This window comes from Haliaeetus leucocephalus, unplaced genomic scaffold (assembly GCF_000737465.1).
Source record: "Haliaeetus leucocephalus isolate CR32 unplaced genomic scaffold, Haliaeetus_leucocephalus-4.0 Scaffold13, whole genome shotgun sequence".
NCBI classification, from domain to species: domain Eukaryota; kingdom Metazoa; phylum Chordata; class Aves; order Accipitriformes; family Accipitridae; genus Haliaeetus; species Haliaeetus leucocephalus.
Genome location: NW_010972449.1, coordinates 1,888,884 through 1,910,914, shown reverse-complemented (window position 1 = coordinate 1,910,914; position 22,031 = coordinate 1,888,884). Strand labels below are relative to the sequence as shown.

At 42.0% G+C, this 22,031-nt stretch overlaps 1 protein-coding gene across 1 annotated transcript; it reads right to left on the bottom strand.

The window, feature by feature from the left end:
- Positions 1-3,436: 3,436 nt before the first annotated feature.
- TMEM233 (transmembrane protein 233) lies at positions 3,437-19,490 on the bottom strand. Its single transcript, XM_010574436.1, has 3 exons — positions 19,286-19,490; positions 11,888-12,022; positions 3,437-3,924 (listed from the first exon to the last, which is right to left on the bottom strand). Exons 1-3 carry the CDS (start codon positions 19,472-19,474, stop codon positions 3,913-3,915), a joined length of 336 nt encoding a protein of 111 aa, XP_010572738.1. The 5' UTR covers positions 19,475-19,490; the 3' UTR covers positions 3,437-3,912.
- Positions 19,491-22,031: the final 2,541 nt, after the last annotated feature.

The window sequence follows — 22,031 nt, the reverse complement described above, 5'->3', positions numbered from 1 at the left end:
GATACAACCTATCTCCATGCTGACAGGCAGAACACAGTTCACACTGTGAACACATATCCAAAGACACAGGTACAAAAGCAACAGCTTCTGGAGCCTCAAGCCACACTGTTCATGGATCGTGGTTGCAACCACATAAATTGAAGAGCCAGCGCTGATCTTCAAGTCACAAGCTGTAAACTCCTGGGTGTGCCTGCAGGGAGGCACCCTAAGAATTTAATTTCATATTGTCCCCTTGATTTTTTTTTTGCTGTGCAATCTGATGAAACATACACCGCATGTTGTTTAAGCGTCTGGCTGACCCCCTTCATACGGCAGCAAAGAAACTCCTCTTATATTTAGAAGCCCTCTTCTAGGGTTACATATCAAGATACATTCACACTGCTGTTTTGCAGAATGCAGCTGCCCTGTAAGAAGTGAAAGATGCTAACATGATCCAGGAGCTGAGGCCAGCAATTTCAAGTTTCCATCTGTCTCTGCCTGTAATACATGCAGGAAGGAAAAGAGAGCTGGACTTCAGGCATTAGTTGGTGCCTTCAGCATGCAGGAAGACTGCATCAAAAAAATGGAAGCCCAGAGCAGCTTTGTGGAAGGAAGAGTCTGTTCTCCTGCCCAGGACACAGATGTTGAGTTGAAATACGTTTTACCACTTTTTCCCCCGCTATTTCATGAAATAACATCATTCAGCACATTCATGTGACAGCTCTTTTTTTCTTTCACCAAAAAATGGTTAGGTGCAATGCAGAATAATAATGGGCCAAATCCAAATCTAGATGCATGATGATGTAGAAGAGGTAATTTCCAGAGCCTGCCATAGATAATGAAATTTGTTTATATGTCCCTCAAAATATAAAGCAGGCACTAATTCCTCGGTCAGACAACCGCATTCTGCCTTCCACACCCACTGTTGTCACCAGGGGTCTTGCTGATTTGGGCAGCAAAACGTCATTTAGCTTCCCTATGTTTGATACATCACTTTGTATGGGTCTCTCACACCTACAACACAATGATTTGGTTGTACAAGGACCATATTGATTTCCAGCACAAGCTGTGTTGGACTGCATTTCTCAAACATGGTTGAAAATTTATGTAAACATAAATAAATGAAGAGAACTGATACCAATACATTAGGAAAGCAAAAATAAGACTACCTATGACACAGAAGCACTAAAGGACATTAGGAGAATTGCTGCATTTTCCCCTCTCTGTCACATTAAGTGGTTTAATATAAAGCCTTTATTTTTATACCAATCAATACCACTGTAAGGTAGCAACATTTGTCTTCAGAAGCACTGAAGATACAAAGGCTCAATTCTCAATTATATTAAGAGAGAGACTTCAAAGATATTTGTGAGCATCAAGATGCAAGTTAGATTTCCAGTATGGTTTTCAAAAGCATCTGAACGAGTCAGGTGTCTAGCTCCTATTGATCTAAATCCTTGTTAGGCACTTTCAAAAATACTTCAAGTTGCCTATCCCTACCCTCTAATGCCCAAATAACTTTGGAAATTTTTCTCCTCTCTCACACCACTAGCTGTGGTTTAGTTTAATATTTTGAGTTTAATATTTTGCAGAAGGATGAAACTTTTTGTACGCACTTTGATTTTTAGTACACTGACACAGAAAACTATTACTACAGCAATGCGATGGTGTTTACTTTGATGCCAGCAATTCAAGGTGGTGGAAATCTGACCTCTGTTACCTGCTGAGCGACCTCCTTTGGTTACCTCATTTGACCACCTTCCCCTTGTGGTAGGAAAACCCCAAAGAGACCACCGAGGGACCATTTTGAAAAGGCCTCAACACTCTTTCTGAATGCTATTTTGAAAATGAAGCAAAGGGCCTACCTTGCTGATATTTTGAGCATTAACTGATCCTAGCAACTTCTGAATGTACTGGCTACAGTACAGACTGGTTGTATAGTATCATGTAGGCCAGAAATCCTGTTTTTGTTTTGATTCACTTTATTCTGAAACTGTCCAAGGGGTTAGAAAAAGGGTTATTACTCTTTAAAATAGAAGTGGCAACAAAACTTATGAAAGACACTTCCCACATACCAGAATGGACATGAATTAAAAGTCATTTTATTCCACTTCTCAATGACAGTTCTATCATATCTGATAAGGCAAGCTACTAAAGTCCCACAAGATGTATCAGATCATTGAAATAGTATTCAAAAACCAAAGAGGAATTCACAGAACAGCCAGTTCTTGGGGTCATCAAAATCAGTGGCAAAATTCCCACATGGACAAATTCGATCAGTGTAAATGCTGAAGAAATCAACTGATGTCACCAGTGTTCATGAAGTTTTATACTGGAGTAATTAAGGATAGGCGATGCATCACTGACTTCAATGAAAAACAGAATTTGGCAGAAAGAAAAGCAAAAAAGCACATTAGGAGTATAATACCAAGGCACAGAAAATACATGCTACTTTCAGGCATATGCTTTAACAGGTAAAGGTTTCTGGGAGATTATTACTTTTTTTAAAATAGGTAGTTGTACTCCTGTCAGGCATAATTCTTTTCTCACTTGCACCTGCAAAACTCCCATGCATTTCTGGGTAGTCAGTCCAGATTTATGTTAGTGCAAGGAGAGTAAGTGTAAGTTGGCACAGCTTGCTTGAAGATGTAGTAACAGTTAAAGCAAATGGAGCAACAACTGCTGAAGATGTAGCCATCTGTCTTAATGCTCAGCAGAGCTTACTCTTTTTAACATGGAATATTTGTGTGACAAAACAAATATATTCTTTCAAACACTTTTCAGCTAATAAAGCTGTTCCATGCTGAATTTTCATAAGGTATCAAGAAACTGCAGTAATTTAGAGGCCATCAATTCTGTAACCTAAGGCTGTTCACTGAGTAATATCTTAGGATCAGCAAGAGTCTATGTAACTATGTAAGGGTACAAAAGTCTGTCCGTCTCTTAACTGCATTGATGTATAGACTATTCATAGCAAGATGAGAGGATGAACTAAACAAAAAAAGACATGAACAAAGCAGAACACAATGAAACTGTGTGACTTGCTAGAGGAACAATAACAAAGGGATGAAGAAGAACATCTATTTAAAAAGAAGATCTTTTTTCAGATAAAAAAAATAGGAACTTTTTACATACGTGGAGTTTAAAGAGGAAAATATGATCAGTGCAACTTTAATGCAGGACTGGAGCTAAGTCAAGGGAGTTCAACAATGAAAGACACCAAAACAAAAATAAATCATTAAGAAAAATATGGATGCTATGGAAGAAGAGTGTCTCTTAATAATCAAGTGATTGAAGTCGGTCCCAGGTGGTTAAAAATCCAAGGTAAAGACCTAAAAGCTGAGGATGACACAAGAAAGCAGCTGCTGAGTCAGAGTACGCCCACGGTATTATAAAATAACACAGCAGGATAAAATCACAAACCCATGGTTACAATTGTGTTATGTTGAGACTATTTTAAAGTAATAAAAAAAAAAATCCTTAATGGCCTGATCCAAAACCCACTGGAGGACTGGAGGCAACAGGAGTTCTACTAGCTTCAGTGGGCTGTGCATCAGTTCTTACATTGTGCACTATAAACAGTCTAGGTATGTTGGCTTTGCCTGGGTAGGGTCAGCCAAGGAACATCATGGATCCAGCATACCTTCCATGTAAATGAGAAAGAAAATGGAGTTGTTACGGCAAGATCTCATTATACAGTAGGGTAAAAGAGAAAATGCTGCTTTATACTGAATTTCTTATAAATAAGTAATTTTGAAAACCTGGTCACGCCATGCTGATTAACTAACTGGACTATCAGTTCATCCACCAGTAACATGCCTCTGCAGACTTGTAGGGTCAAATCTAACAGTCTGGAATGAAGGGTTTCCTTCTCTTCTTCTTCTTCCCTCCCAAGATTTACATGATGATATCCTCCAAGTGCAGTCCTGGTCTTCAGATAGCATGCTGCAAGGACACAGAAATAGGTATTTTTAAAGAGGAAAAGACAGTTTGCCTTGTGAGTTTAAATTATTAATTCTACAGATCTAATGGATACATTATGCCACATTAGTGGCACTTGTTCTCTTAACAAACATCCCTCTAGATTAGTGGTTCAATACAGTTTTGAATCAAAGAGCTAAGTTTCTAATGGCACTGGTCATCTGTCAATCTGAACTGAATTTTTAAACTGAGTTACCTGAATCAATGCAAGTTAGGATCTTTCATTGCCAGGAAATGGGCTCTTACTTGACAAAGTTTCATGAGGTCAACAGCATCTCTGCTTTCTTGAAGTGGTACATAAAACAGTCAAGCAAGAACAATACTTTCAGCAGTAGACAACTTGGTAAACACAACAGCAACACAACAGGTATTTTAAAAGGACTGGGTAACCTCTCTTGTGCATCTGCATTAGGAGAGGAAAGATCTGAGAAGTTCCCTCAAATTCTTGTGTTGGGGGTAGATCTCAGACATTACCCATGGATGTACTGATCTCACTGGCTTATCCCTAGATGCTGGGCTCTCTGCTGGAGTCTGAGATATCTTCTCCATGAAGCGGCTATCTTTTAGCAGCTCCTTAAAGAGCAATCTAGGACATGAGGCACTAAACAGTAAATATATCCTGCAGACAGCATTAACTCCTTTGCTGATTATCTCTTGGATGCTACTCAGGACTCTAATGGGCAGAATCTATTGTGGGGACATTTCCTTCATGCACAGATGAAACAACTGGGCCAGAATTTTTAATGTGGCTTGCTAAGGAAATGAGGCTGATGTAATCACATTGCCTCTGGGCATCTACATGTGTCTGCCCACTGCTTAGCCTCTGAGCTGACTGAGCACATTTGATAGACAGGTAGAGGACTTTAAGCTCTTACATTTTTACAAATCCAATAAAAAGAGGTAGGGTATTAAGAAGATAATCAGTTAGCGCCCTTACTGATAGAAAAGCAGCAGTATGAGCTCATTGCCTAGGTGGACACCAAGAATTAATGTGCATAAAAGAGAACAGAAATGCCCTGACTTCAGACTTTGTGCTCTATCAGTCACTGGCAGGTCAATCCCTGTAGTGAAAGGCAGGTAGTCTTCCTTGACTCTTTTTTCCCTATGGTAAGGTACAGAGAACAGGATTGGCAATGTAAAGATCTGGAGGCTGGCTGTGTAATTCCCGTCATCTTACTGGCCCTGAGTTTATTCTGTCTCTGAAAGAGAGACAGTCCCTCAGTGAAATGGCTGCAAAGTCTTTTGAGAGCCTCAGGAAAGGGACAGCAGAGATATTAAAAATCATCTTGCATGCTTTTTCCCCCTGAAGAATTATTTCTAAGTTAGTAAGAAAAATGTGTGTATACATCTGTCCCTGGTGCACAGTCTAAATGCTTGCATTACTGCGCATATGTTTGATTTAAGACCCTACTGATTATGAAACAGTATAAGCTAGTACTTTCCACACAGCCTAGCTGTCTCTCTGTCTTCCTTTGAAGCCATGCTGACAGGTGGTATTTCAGTGACTTCCTTGGGGTGAAGTTCTAGATCAAGTGAGATTAAAGAAGGGGTCAGAAGTTCACACTCCTCTATGAAAGCATTAAAATATAAAGGTTTGCATGAAATTCCAAAGTCACCGAACACAACTACCCTTCTCACATAAGTTATTACCAGAAGATAATTCTACTCTGCCTGTGGCCCTGGGGTTCAAGATAAACAAAGACAATGAACTTCTGATGTGAATTTAAAAAGTCTTGGACACTGGTCCATTGGCAGGAGTTTCTTACATTCCTTTCCTTCTTTGTACTTAGTACTTTGGCTCCCCTTCCTCATACCAAAACTGTCACTATCTCAGTCAGAGCTCTACAGAAAAGCTTGTGTCTTTACTTCGCTCTAACACTTCTTACTAGTTCTCCACATTTCTACTTGACTCACTCCTACTTGCCTAGACTGCAGAGAACCACTGGAGAGGTGCACAAAAGATGTGGGCTTTATATGATATCCTTTGTGGCTCAGTTGGGAAGCAAAACTCACGTGAGCTCCACTTCTGCCCCAAGCAGCATTGTCAAGCATCACTCAGCCATTAGAGGTAGTCTTAAAGTATGTGCTGTAAGAAGCTGCTTATCAGACTACTAACAGGCTATGCAGCAAACCCAGCAATGGAATAAGAATGCATGATTCCCACGGTAGCATGAAGTACAACATGACATGTTGAGATCCAGTTAAGAAAAGTGTTTGGGTTACCTAGGGTCCCCTTTACTTAAGTAAGGAGGTTCCAGCCTAGGATTACATTTCCCGAAGTCCTGCCAGTAGGACTCAGATGAAATCCAAAGACACCAAATGTCTTGTGTTATGAAAAAGCAAAACAAAACAGAACTTGGAATCTGCTCCAAAAATTTGGAGACTGCTCTGAAAACACAGATTGTGAACTACTGGAGAGCCCTCATTCATGGACAAAAATATTAGCTTTTGCTGATCAAAATACTTAGGAAGAGACAGGAAGGCTGACTCCAAATTCATTCAAGTCAGTGGAAAGGCTACTAACAGGCTTCATGAAGGAACACAAGAATAGTGGTACTGGGTCAGAGCAAACAGCCATCTTTGCGGCATCCCATCTCTGACAGTGACATGTTACAAATGCCTAAACGGACTGTATAAGAAAAGGCTACATCCAGGGTGATATTTCTCCCTGTATTGCCTTCCACCTCTGGCAATCTGCATCTTAGAAACTTTCTGAGCCCGAGATTATATCTGCATCTTTGCACTTAAGCTTTTTTTTGTAACTTCACTCGTTGCTGTTTCAGATAATTTGTATTTTTTTGTATCCACAGCAACCAGAAGGAATAAGTCCCTTAGCTGCACTGTATGTCACATGGAAAAGTACGTCCTCCTTGTTTGAAGCAGCTTTCCTCTGATGCCCCTTCATCTCATTCATAACAGACAACAAATAATCATTCTTTATTTCACTGCCTTTAACTACTGATTCCTAAGTCATTCTTTCCCAAGCCAAAGAGATTGTGTCTATTTTGTCTGTCCACATATAAAGGTTTTTTCATACCTTGCAACCCTTCTCTCTCCTTTTGTGTGTGTGTACGCCACATCTTTCTTAAGACAAGGACATCAGAACTAGAGGCAGGATTCAGGATGTGGTTCAGAGCTGAGTGTCGCTTAGGTATCTTGCCATTCGCTCTCTAACTGGACATATTACAGCAGATTAAGGCCACATGCAGTCTATGGCACACAGCTCTGCACTGTTTCAGTCTGTAGTGATGTCTCCTTATGGAAGACAAATACATCCTTTTTCTCACTGCAGTTCTTAGTGGACAACATGCCTATGGGCACATATGCAGGGCTAGACTCAGTGGTGACACAAATACCGGTTTAAGTTAAATCTGAGCAAGCAGTGGAAGTGTAATTCAGCATTCAGGACTGGCAAGGTAGGATTGCAGGAGAAACTGACAGGAGAGGGTAGAAGTTACCGAATGGAGTAAGAATAAATTTGGCCTAGTGTGGAATGAGGGACAGCCCTGATTCAGCACACGCTGCAGCTTAACACTCAGTGATTCCTCTGCGTAATGAAGAACACACCAGTTTACATTGATCAAGACAGACAAGTTTTACTGCTGGGCTGTTAACTCCAGTGATGCAAGTGACAGCTTCCCCTTGTCTACATTCAGGGTCATGACTGCAGAAGGTAGATGGTTCCCAACTGTTGGGTGGGCCCTGTTCCAGGCTATATATATATGTATCACTATATATCTTAATGTATGTTTGCTAAAGATAACATGCCGGCGTTAAAGACAAATGAGGCTCTCCAAGGCAGCAGTAGAAACCCCAAGTTGGCTTAGCGCCGAGTAAATCTTCAAAATGAAAAGTCAAGGCTGTTTCATCCATGCAGGCGTAGGTGTCGCCTGCTGTTATTCCTGTGCTACTGTTGCTCTGCAACTGAATAAACCAAAGAAGGCATGCAAGGAAGCTCGGGGCTCAGAGGTAGGAAATTTTCTGAAAAGTGAAAGGGTCTTCCTCTTCCTGAGTCTACCAGTATTATTGGGGTATAACTGGGGGTATTACTGGGGTTATAATGTCGCTGTTTGTTCAAAGCAGGAATTTCTTGCTCTTCCTCTCTCTGCAGCTTCTACCATTTCTATCCTCAACACCCCTGAATAGATGTTCTTCTCCTGACTGAGGCATGTGGAGTACCATGGCAGCCCTCCTCAGCTCTGCTTAAAGCACAGGACTTAACCCCTTTCCTAAGCAAGATGGAAAGCATAGTAGGTTTGGGTACTGAAAAGCTGGAAGAGGAGATGTGGGAACAAATGGATAACTTTGGTTGGAATTTTTAATAGGTCATGTGGGTTTTGATACTCAGAAGCTACTGAAATTCAGCAAGTTAGGCACTGATCTCATTGAACTGGTCTTCTAGAAATACCAGTCATAGAGAGGAAATTCCTTTCCAGTGAATGCTGAAGGAATCTGCGTCCAGAGACGGAGAAGTATTTCAGTGCTCCATTCACAGTGATTTCAATGAGAGATGCTCAAGACTGGCAAAGAGGGTTTTTAGCAATTAAGTTGTGAGTTTGCACAGAATGGGACCCAGAAACTCTGTTGAAGACAGCAAGGGACTGCTTGGGACTGTGCAACAGTGGTGGTGATAAGCCACAGGGCACCATCCCCAAAACTGCTGGACCAACTGCCTGGCATATCGGATGCCTTGACCTAGATAGAACTTCGGAAGGAAGATGTAGCTGTCCAGGTTGCAGCTGCGGGGGAGTGACAGCTGCCTGTCTTTGGGGCTGGGACATTGGTGGCCTCTCTGGTGGGAGCTGTACTCTGACTGAACCACTGAGCCTCCAGAGAAAAGGGCTTCAGGAAGAGGTGGGCAGACTGCAGACCATCAGGGTGTACAAACAGGAGACCAACAGGGTATCCACAGAGACTACGGAGGAGAGTGCCTAAGCTCCACAAAGCAAAGGATGAACAACTAAAGACTACAATTGAAGAGCTGAACGAAGACTTCCATGATGGGGAAGGCCTGAAGTTTGTGACTTCTGGCAGAAGGAAGGTTCCTTCTTGGCCTGCAGATCCACCAGGACGTGTAGCCAGCCCCTTGGGGGAAGGTGAAGAGTTGTATTGAAGGAGACTTCAGAGCCAGCTGAGCCTGAACCATTTCTATGCCAAGAGGAAAAGCTGTGTAACAATTGATAGAGATTCCCTCCCGCCAACCTGACTTGGATGTCTCAGGTTTGTTGCTTTCCAGAAGCTCAGATTTGGGACGTTGTGGAAGAACTGAAGCTCATCCAGCCCTCAAACTCATTACACCTTGCATCTTTGACACCATCAGCAGGACCATGGATAAATCAGAATGAGCTAGTGAAATTTATCAAAGGGTTTATGAATACTCAAGTTAACACCCTCTGTGAGAAGCTCTAACAGTCATGGGAGAACAGATAAAGTACTAATGCAGATTAGAAATAGGATGGTAGAATGGTAAACAAGCTCTAGGGAGAGATACAGAAGAATATGGAAGGAGAATACAAGGGGGTACTCCCAATGTTGATTTGCAATGAGACTTGTTATCCTTTGAAGACCAAAAGAAGCCACAAGGAATGTCAGCAGGAGCAACTGGGTAATACGGTAGCTGATGAATTTCATGTCGATAAAACATACAGTAACAAATCCTGGAAGGGTCAAGCTTTTCATATATATTGCTTTAGTCTAAATTAACTTTCAGGAAAAATGCATGTGTAGGTCATGGAAGCATCAAATCTGTGCCTAATGGTAATCAGATAAATCAGTTACAGGGCTGACTGTCATTCTATTAAGGCTATTTTGTACTATCTTATTAATACTGAAGCATATATATTAAAGTTAGCATAGAAGTAGTTTACAATCACTTCACATTAGCAGAGTGCAAAATGGCTGTTAGTAAATAATCATGACCAAGGTACAAATGGATTTGAGATAACTGCATGGAGCATGCAATGCCATCCACACCAGTGGCATGTCAAACTCAAAGACAATTTAGTATAAAAGATGAATGTCCAAGAGTAAGGCAACAAAGGGGGCTCAGGTAAGCATGGAGGATGGAAAGGCCAGTTTGGTGCTTCTGTTCACTCGTTTTCACATCAGAGGAATAAAGAAGATTGTTGCTCCCATCAAACACTTTCTTAGAAGCAACAGCTCTTTGGAGGGTGACAGGTGAGAGGGAGAAGGGGAGTAGTAAAGAGACTGGAAAGCCAGAGAGCAGGGTGAATCCAGTAAACCTTGAGTCCTCACAAAACTCAAGGTACCATTTGGCCAAGAGACCTCTATGGAAGCTATTCACTGAATACAGAAATTAATATCCCAGCAGTGTGCTGAGGGTTCCCAGTCACCTGTCAATGCTTCCATCTAACCCAGAGATTTTTCTCTTTAAAAAAAAAACAAAACCAATTTAAAAAAAATCCTCAAAAGACAAAACTTAAGGAAAAACCCACAAAGTCGTATTATACTGATTTACTGCTGCTTACTTCTTTGAGAGTAGGAAAGAGAGAGGTGCTTACAAATACTAGCTAGATGTAAAGCACTAACTACTACTAGTATCTGGCAGTGGGCACAAAGAAGCATTCACACTCCACACAGAGGATCCTACTGTAGTGTAAGTGAAATGTTGACTACAACTAAATGTAGGTAGTGTGCTCTGGTTAATATGAATGCTTCAGATCAGTGTTGTCTGCCCTTCTCTCCTCCTACTTAAAAAAAAATTATTGAGCTGCTATCCTTGCCTGAGAAATGATGAGTAAGGTAGTAGAAGCGAACAGAAGTATTTACTGCTGCTGTCAATTACAAAACTTGGCACACCCTGCCTGAAGGGACTTGGGTTTAAATCTGTGAGGGCTGAACAAACTGAACACAAGCTGACCCAAAGAGAGATTCATGCTTGCAAAAGGCCTGGGAAATTAATGAATATACAATAAGCTTCTGATTCTGCAGCACCATCCACTAATATCCTACAGAAACGGATGCCATCTCCACTAACTTCCCTGCAGTTCAATATGGCATACTTCAAGTTTTTGTCTGAAAATGTTGTACATGTTTAACCAGCTACTCCATTCCACTCCCTGGAGATGTCTGCATTTCAGTGGTGGATGAGGTGATCTCTGTTTATAGTTTATACATAAGTTTGTACAGTGCACTGAAAGGCTCTGCAACCAAAACAGCCAGTAAGAAATTGATTTAAATTGGTTATTTTAATGGGAAGTGCACATTACTATGGAGAAAAGAACATATTGTTGCACAACGTTAAGAAAGGATATCAATACATTAATTACTTTTGTCCTCTTTTCCAAATAAGATTATAATCCATCTGGGTAACCACTGCATATATAGAGATTCATTTGTCGAGCTTCTTTACTATTGTTCCAGGTGTACAAAGGCAGGTCAATTACACAGCACTGAGAGTGAACAACCTTATCCCACAGCAAGCCAAGTCAAAATTACATTTGTGGTCACTTTTGATATAGTTATGGTCACCTTAATATCAAACAGTAAAATAGTAATTGACTGTCATCTTCTCCTTGCAAAGTTAAAAGATATGTTGGGCAGATTATGAGACTGAAAATTAGCACCTTGGGACTCTATTACCTGAAATCTAAGGATCTCTATGCACGTGGTCTTGCAGATGGTGAAACGAGGAGCAGAAAAAACAAAAAGCAACCGGCCTAAACTTGAAAAGCCTAAGGGAGCTGCAAGAGTTTCTAGAAAATCCAATGCTGGTAAGACACAGTTGTTTGCATTTAACCACAGATAACAGAATTTTCAAAATTGCAAAGTAAGTAAAAATTGCTCTTTTGGAAAACATGTGTGCATGCCTACATTTTAAGATTAGTACATAGTTCTGACAATCTTTCTTATTTTGAAGCCCACGCACAGAGAATTTTTGTATTGGAACTAGTAGCATTTTGCTTACCGTTGTGAAATGAACTACGCAATAGATTCCAATGATGACAAGGCCAATGATAATTGATGCAACAGCAACCCAGAGTGCATTGCGACCCAGTCTTTTTGACCCTTCTATATCTCCTTGATTATAACTGTTTAAAGCCTGTAGAAGAGAAACAGAGAGTTTGTGACTTTTTTTTAAACAGAAATCTGTAAACAAACCCATGTGACTGCTTTGAAGTAACATTAAGTCCTGTGCACATTGGTCCTGTAGAAAGGACTTCAGAAAATGCTGATTTGCTTTGTAAAATAAACATCCACTGCCAACAGTCCAAGGTAAGCAGGGACTCCAGTTTTCTGTTCTGCTCATTTTCAGTACACTTCATTGCAACTACAGCTCTTTTATTTTCAGTGGTGAGGCTATATTCATATGATAAGTTTTCTTGTACACACCAGCATAAAAGCTGTCAAATCGGCTCTAAGCCACCCACTTGCATAAATCAGTGGCTTTTATCTCTGGCAATATTTTTGTAGTATATATGAACTGTTAGTTGGCTGCTTCATTAGCAGTGAAATAAAGTCTTATGCTTTACAGGACCATAAGCATGAAAAGGAGCATAAATAGGCTGCATTTTTACAGAAAGCCTCAGGAAAATTTCTTAAAAAAAGCTTACTAATTTCCTATTTTTCCAACATTTTACTTTTCAAAACAAAAGTCTGAAGAATTAATAGGTAGTTTGCTGGTGGTGAAAAAACCCCACAAAACAAAGAAGTATAGATCATCTGAACAAAACATCTGAGTGCCATCTTCATGGGCTAGAAATTCTATCCCTTTGCATTTTTGGAACACACTGATAATTATTATCATATACATCCTGAGGTATGCATCAGACATACGGATATTATCTCAACAGACTTGAGTTTATCTCTGTCCACCCATGACTTAGCAGATGATTTACATTCATTACATGCAGAGAGAGCAAGGTATGAAAGGACCACTCTGATCTTCTAGTCTTTTGTGTGACAGACTATAGGATTTTCTGAATTAATTTTTGTTTTAACCAGACCATATTTTTAAAAGAAAAGAATCAGTGAAGGACCCTGAAGTATTCTAGTACTAACATAGTTTGTTGTAACTTCTTCCTAAGAATAAGATGCTATCAAAGAACATTAAAATTATTTCTAAGAAATATTTTCTAAGATCAGGAGAGTTTGAGTTCATAAATCATGACATTGAGCTCAGATTTCTTTATCAGATTGCACTATTGAACTATCTCAGCATACTTCCTCAGGCAATCAGGTTAGTCATAACCTGTTCTTTAGTATCTCCTAAGTATTCCAGGAAGTATCCTAGAAGTGGGAGGTGCAGGGGGAGAAATATGGGGACCTGATCAAATGAACTGTTCTGTGGACCAAGTAATTCATGTTACCTTTAGAAAACAACTGCACAAGGTATCACCAAGTGCTATTATGAAAGTGCTCTAGTTATGAACCACTTTTTGTAGCAAAGACAGCTAATTCAACAGAGTGAAGATCTGAGACTGTGGAGAGTAGGGAAGGAATGAACTTCAGACGATACCAAGCATTGTTGTAGAGCCTTTTTTCCCAAGCAGAAAAATAATTAGGGACATTATCTGTGTGCATTCTGTCGATTAGTGAGCACACAGAAGTTAATGGACTAGATGGATCCTTGGTGTTAGCACTGCAGTAAGATCGCTCGTGCCAAGACAGTCCCAAAGCAATGAAGCCTATATTCCTAGAATTGCATCTCAAGGATAAGTGCAGATACTTATTCTCTGGTGTCTAAGAAAGGCTGAGCTGCTGATGCACCCTTGCCCTTAAAGAGAGCACTGATACATTTCTTCTCTACCTGGAAGCCTGCATGCCTAAACATTTCTCTATTTTATTTCCCTAAAGAATATCACTAATATCTCTGCTCTGCCGTCAAATTTTATTGAGGCTGGCTAGTGGACTTAAAGGATATAGCAGGGAAAGAGGGAAGAGATGGAAATAAGATATGGACACAAACTTATAGTCAAATAGGATGACTGCCCAAGCCTTGTTTCCTTAGGGTATCAGGCTAGCCACACCTGACCATTTCAGGCAGAAAACCAGCAGCTGTGCTGAGACACAGTCACCTCTGATTCTCCACCAGTGTGGCTTCCTGTTACAAAAGGTGGCTGGTACAGTTCCTCTTACCTAACTTACTCCCCTGTTTTCAGCAGTCCCGTCTACAGGAGAAGAGCCTTCTTAGGTTTTCTCAAAATATATTCAGGAAGGTCAATAAAAGGAGTATCAGGAGAAACATGGGTTGGCTCGGTCTTGACCAGGCTGACTTCTCCTCCTGCCTCTGTCAGCAACTGTGAATGTGACTGTGGCTATAGGGAGAAACATGGAGAAGCATCACTGACACCCTAGCCCTGACTTTGTTCTCCCCACCTATCAAAGGGCTCACTTTCCATGACATGTAGAGAGTGGTCCTGCGAACACTATAAACACAGTTCCCCATACACGTGGTCTAAAGACTGAGACAGAGTTGTAAGCAAGACATGGCAGCACCAGCTTGTAGTTATGCGCAATTTTACTAATGTATTTAGGAAGTCCAGAGAATGTCCATGTGATTTCTGCAGGTAGCGCATAAATAATTCACCTTGTGCACTTTAATAAATAATGTCATTTTAATACAAATCCACAGTAAAGAGGAGGAAAACAGCATTAATGATAAAGAAAAGGATTTGGGAGAGACAGGAAGGAGACAAAAGTTTCTTTATTAAGAGGTTTAAATTAAATGGCATAACTTAGACAGCATTCAAGAAAAAAATAAGAGGTTTGAGGGAATGGTTGGGATCTGATGCAAAGCTATTTGAAATTAATTTACTTCCGTCTGCTTCAAAGGGCCCTTGGATCAAGCTTCCAGTTTTCAACGTAAGGCATAGACAACATAAACACATGTAACATTTCAGGCTTTAACAGTTAATTTCCAAGGCCTAGGCAATATATACAGAATACAAGCATCTGCATGTGACATTTGGGCTATCCAATTTTTAAAATAAATTTCAGCCATTTTCAACCTAATACCATATGATTTCTCATGTTTCTGCTACCTCACTCACTATGATGTCATAAACTAAATTAAAGCCACAGTTCTGCAGCTGCTTATTTACTTGAGCAATCTCAGTGACTTGACCACGTTCACACACATCTATTTATAAAAGATATTCTCAAGAATGAAGCAACTTAACCTCATACGAACAGAAATTTGATGAATTAGCCACAAACTGTTAATCCCTTTTAACATGCATTTTCTGTTCCGCATTCCCAGAGCACCGTTTATGGCAAAAGCAGAAAGAACACTGAGTTACTTCAGAAATCCTCCTCTAGAGCTCTTACAAATCTGGGCAGACCAAACTGAGGTTCTCTGATAAACATTTTGCACGCTTTCCATGAGCCAGGCTGTAACAAACCTTATTTGGCTGTGCCTGGAAGTGAGACGCTCTCTCTAGTTCAGATGAAAGGAAGAATGAGACATGCTGGCTCAGTATGACTCCTCACTGTGAACAACTTAGAGGGAAGGAGAAAGAAGAGAGGGGACTTGGGAGCAATTCAGAACCAGGCTTGAGCTCTGCTTTTTGGCAGATGAAACAGGCAGGTGATGAGCAGGACACAATGACAAGGGAGTTTGCTCTGCGGGCTGTATAGCAGCATGCAAACAAACGCTGGACTTCTGTGTCTCTGGGGTCAGGCTGAAAGTGTTGTTGCAGAGGAAAAGCTTACCAGTTTGCAAAGATGGGGCCGTGCAAAAATGCTTAAGAATGGCTGCTGAGCCTTGTTGTTAAGTATTCCTGAAATAGGTACAGGCTGTCCCATATGATGTTAGACGTCCAGGTACCTACAAGCTACTTAAAAAAAGCTGTATAAACAATAAACTTTCCAAATAAACTTTCTAACTAAAGAGAAGTAGAGCTGTACAGGAACACTGGTCACTATGCTAGTCACTGACCTGACCAAAGCCAATATGCTGTACATGGCTCATTAGGATCCCAGTCAGAAGAGGTGACCTCCTCAGAAAGCAAGTTCCATCCTTTGCTGTCCCATGACTTCTACCACCCTCTCGCTCATTGTTTCTGCTTAGGGAAACTAATATACAGACAAGGCATGTGAATCCAAGGGTAACAAATGCAGTCAAAGAACTTGTTATTATCAGAGACAGATAAGCCAAGATTGTCACAGCTTGACCACATATGTTGTTTGAAACATGCAAATGATTAAACAGAAATGTGTCAACATAAAGAGGGAGTTAGGAGCAAACAAGCAGGGAGAAATAGCTTTTAAGAGACTGAAGTTGTTACAAATCTAAGGCCCTACGGAATTAGATGACTAGTCTGACATACAGATCTCTGAAAGACAACTTAAGGTGCTGTACTGAGAAAGGCCAACAAAGTTTGTTCGACTATCAGACCTCAGAGCTGACATTAGAAATATCTGATTCATTTTTCAGAGTTGTCCCACAGCTTCTCTCTAGCTCTGATTCCATGAGTCAGATACAGCCAGTCCACCCAGGCCAGTTCTCAGATACAACTGACAGTTCACTGCCAGCTAAGCGCTCTTTGGGTTCACAACAGGGGGAAGAGACACCACTGCAGATAAGCAGCCAAAGAGCTCAGTGACACACTGCGTAGCCACAGCCTTGCACCAGAGAAGACTCTTCTGTCACATGAGCCTCCTGACTTGGTACCTGCACCCCACATTCCTACCCTGATGCCTGTTGTCTTGCATATGTGAGAAAGAATAGGGAGAATCTGAGCGAGGCACCTCTGCAGTTGACTGAGCCAACTAATCGTACAGCAACACAATATAGCTGCTGGAAGCAACAGGAAGCAGGAGAACTCACAGCATCTGTCTGGAACTGCAGAAGAGTACTGAGGAGAACAGTAATCCTACAGCCAGGAGTCCTGGCCAGGACCCTAGGCAAAACAGATCTCCATTACTGCCAAGCAACCCTCACATCTGCAAGTGACCAGCAACTGGTTTGATGGAGCTGCTCTTGTAATGCCAATATATCAACACACTGATGTCATTAAGTATCCATTGTCCCAGCTATCCTCTTACCCCTGTCATAAGAAATAGATTTCTTTCACAAAGGTGCTAAGAAACAAGAAGAGGTTATTATCACAATAGGGAGATCTTGGGAGAGCTTGATTCTAAAAATATAGTCAAGGAGGTAGGACCTGAAATGGTAAGGTTTGTGCCCCCAAAGGTGATGAAGAAGTGAGGAAACCAGTGCTGGAGTTGTAAATGGGTCAGCAGAAGAGACAGAAGGGACTGAAGACAAATCTGTCATTTAATTCGGGGGTGTGTTAGAGCCCAGACTCTACTTTTAGAGTGGAAACATTGTCTGAATTGAGAGCACTTAAGGAGGACGTGACAGGCAAACAGGGGACTGAACCATGCCCCTCTAGAAGCCAACAGGACTTTTCCTTCCAGGCCCATTCTAGGCAGTGGAAATTTATACAGAACTCTACTTTTATGGGTCTGTAACTCTTCTGACACGAGATCTCAGGTAAGCTCTGCTGACTATAAAGGTATCTTCTGTAAGAAAAGAAAATAACCCACTTGTGTATCTCAGTGTTAACCCTTAGCAACTCTAGGAAACAAAGGAAGAGAGGGAGGATGTAGATCCCAGCAGAAGTGGGAATAAAACCAGCATAGGTTAAAATGCAGAACCTGGAGTTGAGGTTAATGGAGCAGTTACAGGTTGCAGCTCTAAAAGGCAAGGGAATCGGGCTGTGGAAAAGAAGTTGGACATGTTATTTTCAGGGAAAAGGAGATGTTTTAAGTAAGAATGATATTGAAACAGAAGGGATTGACATACAGTAGAGGTTATCGGTTTGGTTTTTGTTTCCCCCCTTTAAGGGAATGGGCAGCTGAGACCTGCACAGACTGTTTCGCATTCAGGAAGTGCTCTTCCCACCCTGTTTCTACATATCCCCTGATGACAGTTACTTAAGCCTGACTCCAAAAGCCTACATGAACTTCAACTAGGGCGTGGGTGGAGATTTCTCCATATGGGGTGCAAAAATCTTTAGAGGCCAAATTCTGTCCTTGACAGTTAACTTCTGTGCAGCCCCAGCGCTTTGGTGAAAGTACTGTCACAATGAACAGATGCTCACAGCCCCAGATCATCAGCTCTCATTACTTTATATAGCACCCTAAGTGTCCACAGACAGAAAGGATGCTGGGTACCAGCAGAACCAAATCTTCTCAAATCAAGGAAAAGAGCACATTGTACAGTTAAGTTAACAACAAAATAAACACAGAAAAAAAATACAATAACAGCTAATACTCATCTGGACAAAAAAGGTTGTGAAGATGGCTTTGGAATAGCTCCTTTAAGTAATTTTCAAGCTTAAGCAATGCGATTTCTGATCAGTCTTACCAGTTTTAAAAGAGCCTGCTTTAGTATGTTTTAGATATAGCTAATTATTCTTATACTTAATTGCAAAAGGGAACAACTATATTTTTACTTACCTTTTCAGACTGGCTGTCAGAGAAAAGGATGAAAATACACAGTATGTTTTAAACCCTTTTTAGCTCCTAAACAACAGAAGTACATTGCAGTATTACTGATTACACTGATCATATATACTATTAGAAAAGTCTGGATCTGACTCTGCAACTTTTAACTCAGAGAAGAAGATTCTGTTCTAATAATCCTTTTGAAATTAATGGGATTACTGGATTATTAAGGACTATGCAAATCAATTATGGGTTACAGGAGTAAGGCTGTTCTCTCAGTGTACTCGATACTCAATTTTATAGGAGTTTTTGCCAACAACCTACAATCATTATTGTTGCGTGTATTATTCTAGCAAATAGTATCAGGCTAAAGAACCTGTTTACTGGAAAAATAGCACTTCTATCGTATTTGATTAGCTGAAGCAGAAACCACATCTGTTTCTTTGCAAATCTGTTTTATGTTCCCAAACTGCCGCTTTCACATATAGATACTACGCCCAATTCAGTGTGCAAATTAGTTGATGTAGCAAATCCCATTGACTGGGATAAACCTCCCTCCCTTATCTAGCCTGATACTGAAAACTTGATTTGAACTGCCTCTCACTCCACGTTTTATATCTGCTGCCAGGATAGCTAAGCGGACACCCTGACTGAGCCTGCTGATGCTCTCAGGCTCGCTGCCTCACCTAACTTTGTCCACGCGCGTCAGGGACAAGTGGTTGAAAAGGCGCCTGGATGCCCGCTACCCTGACGGCTCCTCCGACCCCGCTTTGCTCCTGCAGGTCCCAGGAGGGACCGGCCGGGAGCACGGCGGCTGCGGCTGGGCCGGCGCCGAGAGCCGGAGGTCGCCCCACGGAACACCCGAGCCCAAGGGGAAGGTCGCTTGGGCACCCGGCGGGGCGCTACTCACCATGACGGCGAAGACGAAGGCGACAATGTTGACGGGATAGGCGGGACAGAAGCAGGCGAGGATGCTGAGGAGCAGGTAGTTCTTGGGCCGCGGCTGCGGCGGCCCGTCGGGCAGCTCATCCTCGATGTCGGTCTCGGGGCTGTTCTCCAGAGCCCTCTTGATGTCGGTACCGGCGGGGAGCGCGGACATGGGGCTGCGGTGCGGCGGGCGGGCGGCTCGAAAAGCCCAGCGCCGCGCACCGGGCAGGCGTGACCCTGCCGCGGCGCCGAGCCAAGGGAGCCGCCCGGCGCGGCGCGGCGCCTCCCCGGGACGGGCACCCGGCAGTGCTGCGGGGCGGGGGCGTGTGGGGTGGGTGTGTGTGGCAAGGGGGCTGCCCTTCCGCTAAGTCTGTCGAGCCGGGAGTAAATTCACGGGAGGAATCGGAAAAAAAGGAAAGCCAAACAATGCCGTCGAAGGTTTCCAGCGCCGCGTCCCGGCTGCGGCTGGCCGGAGACGGACGGGGGTTCCGCGGGCTATCCCTGTCCTGCCCCTAGGAGCCTCCCCCGCCGGCGGCACGGCGGGGTCCGGAGCCACATGGCCTTCGGCTGTTCCGGTCGTTCCCGAAACTTTTTAACTGTTTGCAGTTAAACGACTTTAACCGACTTTGCCTTACCTCCGGGAAGAACTTCGCCGTCTCGTTTCTAGCGTCAGTGAGCTCCCTCAGCAAGTGGCGTAAAGGCTGCAAAGGCGTTTCCTTTGATCTGGGCTGAATTTGTCATCCATCTCCTAACCCCGGTGGCTTGCTAAACTTCACAAAAACATGAAAGATTGGCAGAAAATAACCATCTTAAAGCATTTTGGTGGCTCAGGCCCAGGGTATTTTGGCCAACTGATTGGCAAGTGATTCAGTCCTACTGAACATAACATCTCTAAGGTGAAATCCACTTTGGGGGATGCGGGAGGGGGAACAAGGAAATGAATCTTTATTATTTCCAAAACCTACTGTATGGAAAAAAACCCACAAAACCCCACCAAACCACAAAACAAGTAAATAAAGATCTGCTTCCATCATAGTTTTAAGTTGGTGGGGAAAGTATGACAGCCTGCACCCAGAAAGGCACAGGCTCTGTTTCTGCCATGTGATATAAGACATAAGATCTTTATAAGTGCATAGAGCTTCAGCAAAATGGAGAGACTTCTGATAAGATGAAGGTTGGAGCTGAGATTTTGCTCCGTCTGGCTCCCCCTGAGAGCATTTAATTAATTAAAGTTACAGAAAACAGCAAGGTGCATTTAGAGCTTTATGAATGAGCTACTTTTGTCACTGGGAGTGTTGCAATTGACTTGAATGGAGCCACAGTTTCCCATTTCTGGGTATCATCCTACAATATAAAATGGAGTCAACACAGTAAAGACATAAGAAATACAAGTGCAGTATTTTTACTTTCATAGACATTAATCATATCTCAGCTGCATGCCTGGAATATAGTGCAGAAGGAGAATCTGCTGATCTATCAAAACATCAAAAGAAAAGATTCTGTATCTTTAGGAAAGAGTAAGAAATACCAAAGTTACACCTGCTTGCCAAAGTACCCATTAGTGTTCAGGCACAAGCTCTTTGTAGCTGTAAAATCTCTGATATGTTTGTTCTTAGGGTACTTTAAACACAGTCATCACACAAGCTCAGAAAATGCAGTTTGCATCACACCATACAATTACTTTTAGAATAGATTTCAGTAGGGATGGAGGCCATGGACATATCCTGTGCAAGGGATCAACATCTCCCAGGGCCACTCAAGCCTTTAATTCATGAGAACATTTTCAGGGAAACATTGTAATGGCTTAATGAGTTTGAGTTTGCTTGTAGTTGAAACACTAACAGGCAAATAAGAACCTATTATCAGGCATGTCAATGAGAACATCCAGCTCACATGGGGCAGTCTGAGCCATTAATGTTGAACATAAACAAGCACAACAAAAAGCTGCTGGCACATGAACTCTACAGAGAAGGAAAATGTGCAGAGATTAGCCAGGGAGACTTGAAATTGCAGTATGAGGACAGGATGTAGATTCTTACTGTCTAACATCAGACACTGAGTTTAAGTGCCTTTATGGGGGGCCTCCAAGAGGGTGATTCAGAGACTGGTGGAGTTATCAGTCATATCAGGCCAACAACCTGCACTAAGTGTTTCACTGAGGATCATGAACCGTTAGGAGGAATCTGGACTCTGTTAAATCAGACCATGTTAATCCCTTCCCAGGTCTCTCAAAGACACAGACCTAATAGTAGAACCTGGGGTTCCTTGTGTGTTTCTAGAAACAGTAAAGTTTAATTGTTCAAATGAGGCTGCTAAGGGAAGCTAATGGATTGTAAAAAAAGCAGGAGACAGGAAGTGGTGAGATGTGTGGAGCGATAAAAGATATTATAGATATTCAGGGGCAATTTGTGATAATGAGAGCTCATTAAGAGGTTCTTGAGATGGTTCTGTCATGAGGCAGTTATTGTAGCTGAATTTAGTAGTTTGTTTTATGTAGAAGATGGGTTAAAATCCAAGAAGTATATCCTGTTAGGACAAGATTGATTAAATTTTAAATGGCACTGTCTTGTAGCCACTTACTGAGGTAAAGAAAAAGAAGGAGGTATTCAGCCAATAGTTTGGTTTCACAGACTGCAGTGGTGGAGGGTAGTTGAACCTGGGAAAGGTTCTTACCTCAGAGGGAAGAACCACTGTGCTGATATGGCTCAGCAGAAACCTGTGAAAATTAT

Coding starts and splice junctions, on each gene's coding strand:
- TMEM233 (XM_010574436.1), bottom strand. CDS start 19,474: ATGTCCGCGCTCCCCGCCGGTACCGACATCAAGAGGGCTCTGGAGAAC. Junction 12,023..19,285: donor CCTTCGTCTTCGCCGTCATG/GTGAGTAGCGCC, acceptor TCTCTTCTACAG/GCTTTAAACAGTTATAATCA.